Source organism: Pteropus alecto, unplaced genomic scaffold (genome assembly GCF_000325575.1).
Source record: "Pteropus alecto unplaced genomic scaffold, ASM32557v1 scaffold8, whole genome shotgun sequence".
In the NCBI taxonomy this organism is placed as follows: Eukaryota; Metazoa; Chordata; class Mammalia; order Chiroptera; family Pteropodidae; genus Pteropus; species Pteropus alecto.
The window spans coordinates 15,245,848-15,249,229 of record NW_006494609.1 but is presented as its reverse complement, the minus strand read 5'-3'; the positions used below and the strand labels follow the sequence as shown (position 1 = coordinate 15,249,229).

Below are 3,382 nucleotides of genomic sequence, written 5' to 3'. Positions count from 1 at the left end.
TAAAGCATTAGGTTGTTTATTTGGGCTCATTCTTATTTTTGATAATGATATGAACTTTCCTCTTATGACCACTTTTGCCATGCCCCAAAAGTTTTGATATGTTGTACTATCATTATCATTCATTTCTATGTATCTCTTGATCTCTCTTTTTATTTCTTCTCTGACCCAGTTATTCTTCAGTAGCATGTTGTTTAATCTCCACGTATTTGTGGTTCTTTCTGCTTTCTTTTTACAGTTGATCTCTAGTTTCAAAGCATTATGATCAGAGAATATGGTTGGTATGATTTCTCTTATCTTATATTTGTTGAAGCTATCTCTGTGTCCCAGTATGTGGTCAATTCTTGAGAATGTTCCATGTGTACTAGAGAAGAATGTATAAGCAGGGAGGATGGAATTTGGGGCTCCCTGTTTGGGAGCATAGATATTAATACTTGTTATGTCTTCTTGGTACATGATTTCCTTTATCATTATGAAGTGTCCTTCAGTATCTTTCTTTACCTTTTTTATTTTGAAGTCTAGTTCATCCGATATTAGTAACATCACTCCCGCTTTTCTCTGAATGCCATTTGCTTGTCTTTTTCCTTATTGTATCATCAAAACGTTTGTAGGAAAAATGTGGGAATCCTTATCTATAAATGCAATCAAAATGATTGGGAAGTGAAAGGTAATCATTGTTGGTAGTGTTCACGTAGTCTTAAATTTCACCAACATAACATACTAAGGAATAGTTGATTATTTGCCTTTTGTTTTCAAACAGATACTGCAGCTGTAGAAGAATGGTTAGTAAGGATCACGTTACAACATGGGTTAAATATTTATACTTCTGAAGGAACATTATTGGATCGTGCTCGAGGTAAATGCCAATGGATCAAAGTAAAACAGAATTCATAATATCCTTTCAACAAAACTAGTGGCCTACTATGTGCCCAACTCTGTGCCAAGTACTAGAGATAAGAGATGATCATGAGCCTTGAGGGGCTTACAGTCTAATGAGGCAGACAAAGAATTGTAGGTAATTGTTAATAGAGATCGGCAAAGACTGCTGTAGAGATATGACAATGTATTTTTTCGGTAGCCACATTGCCACTCATAATACACAATGGCTTTATAAAGTCAGTTTTTGCCTCTTCTATGAAGATGTTACAGAAAACACTTTATTGCATCACAGTCTTTATGAGGACCATCAGCACAGGTTCTGTCTTAGTAAGAACATTCATATTCTGTCATGAAATGTTGGTTGTTTTAAGATTATCGGCACTGAGTGGTGTAACTGACTAGGTTTCTCTTTTTCAGTTGTCTGATTTATAGCCCAATTTCTTGATCGACTATAGCATGATAGTGTGAAATATTTTTTAAAATCCCAGTCCTGGATTTTGTATTTCTCTTTACTTTCCTCACCTTCATTTTTACTATTATTCTTTTAATTCCACTTTGATACAATGCTACGTAGACTCCAGAGTAAAAAGAAATATTATATTTTAAAAGAACCATTTAGGTAGCTTTAAGAAAAGTAAGGATGTCTCAACCCCATCATATACCAGTTAAAATCCGATCTCTATAAATGAGGCCAGGCATCCGTAGATTACTAAGAAAAAATCTTCCCAGGTGATTCTGATGTGCAGAGGATTGAAAACTGCTCTAGAGAAAAGAGACATATGAGCCAAGAGACACATTCAAATCTATTTAATGCAGCATTGTCTGTAATAAGAGAAGACAGAAAACAACATAAATGTCTATCAATAAGGGGAAAGACATGTTAAAATAAAGGAAAAAGACCTATATATATTACCAGGAACAGAACTCAAAAACATTGAGTGAAAAATCAAGTTTCAGAGTAAGAGAGCATTTATCTAAAATTCAGAAAATGTATAAAGCAATGCTAACTACTATTCATGGGTATGTATATATTGTAGTAAAAATATAAAAATATGGACTAGAAATATACGTAGTAATTTCATGATAGTGGTTGCATTTGGGGAGAATTCGGGAATGAGACTAGGGAGGGGAGCGGAGATGTCTTCAGTCATATCTGTATCATTTTATTTCTTTAACCAAAATTAACATATCTGAAACAAACATGACAAAATGTTGTACTTTTTCTATTTTTTCATAGTGTCCAAAATTTTAAAAAATAGTCAATTATTCAATAGTCATTGCAAGCTTTTGAGACTCTAATATTTTGATGTCCTGTGCTACTTTTAAGTACTAAACTAACCATATAAAAATTATTTCAGTTTTTTTAAAAATCTGAAATCTGAATCATTTGCAAATTGAGATGAACCCAGAATATTATAAACTGCATTAAAATTTTAACATACACTTATTTAGAATGCACAGAGGTACTGTGGCAGCAAAGAGCTGCACAAATCAGTAGTTCTTAAAGGTTCCAGATGTAGAAATGAGATTCATCTGTCAGAGGAACTGAAAGGCAACCAATGTGGTAGAAGCCTTGCAAATGACAGACGTAGTGGTGTACAATGAGTTTGGAGAGGCTGGCAGGGATCATGGTAAAAAGTGTGGATTTTATTCTAGTTATAATGGAAAGCTGCTGGAGTGTTTTGAACAGGAGAGTGATAAATTCTGATTTATCCATTATAAAAAGGTCACTTTGGCTGCTGTGTTGACGCTTGGGGGAAGGATGGCAAGAATGTAATAAAGGAAATTGGTTGGCAGCTGTTGCCATAGTCCACTCAAGAGACAGTCTGAAACTCTTTGGGCTGTGGGATTAGCCGTGGATGCGGTGAGAAGTAAGTCTTCGGAATACATTTTGGAAGTAGAGCTAAAATGAATTCCTGGTGAACTTGGGGTGAGGGAAACAGTGGTATCGAGGATGAATCCTAGGTTCCTTACCTGAGCAATTAAGTGGATGATGGTATTATTTACTGAAATACTTAAGAAATGGGGAGAAAATGCTAGGAAGTGTCAATCAATGTTACAGTTAGATTAACAGATGGTAATCTTTATTCACTACTAACTCAAAGAGATGTTTTAAAATATCCCTACTTCCTTTTCTCTGGTCCACACCCCAGAACAATCTACTAAAACTGCTCTTAGTCACAATCACCAGTCACCTTCGCATTTGGTTGGTCACTTCTCCTTTTTAGCTTCTCAGTAGCAGTCAAGACTTTTAATCGCTCCTTTATTCTCTTTCATTCTTAAAACATTTAAAATACAATATCTGACTTTAAGGAGATTGTACGTAAGAGGTGTTTTCAATTCAATGCAATCATGTCCCAGATGCAAGCTCAAATCTCCCTGTCCTTTAAGATCTGGTTATTAATTGCCTGCACACACATGCAACGCCCTGGAAAGTCAGCTGCCTTGCCTCAAATTTCTTTGATTTTTGGAGTGAATTGGTTTAGTTATAAATTGTGTCTCTTTC

The 3,382-nt window shown here is 35.1% G+C and overlaps 1 protein-coding gene across 1 annotated transcript in view; it reads left to right on the top strand.

Annotated features, from left to right (window-relative positions):
- The window catches only part of CATSPERB (cation channel sperm associated auxiliary subunit beta), a 79,343-nt gene that overhangs the window by 25,381 nt on the left and 50,580 nt on the right, over window positions 1-3,382 (top strand). Inside the window, exon 6 of the mRNA XM_025042115.1 lies at window positions 758-853. Coding sequence (XP_024897883.1) covers window positions 758-853 — 96 coding nt within the window. The remainder of the gene's footprint in view (window positions 1-757; window positions 854-3,382) is intronic.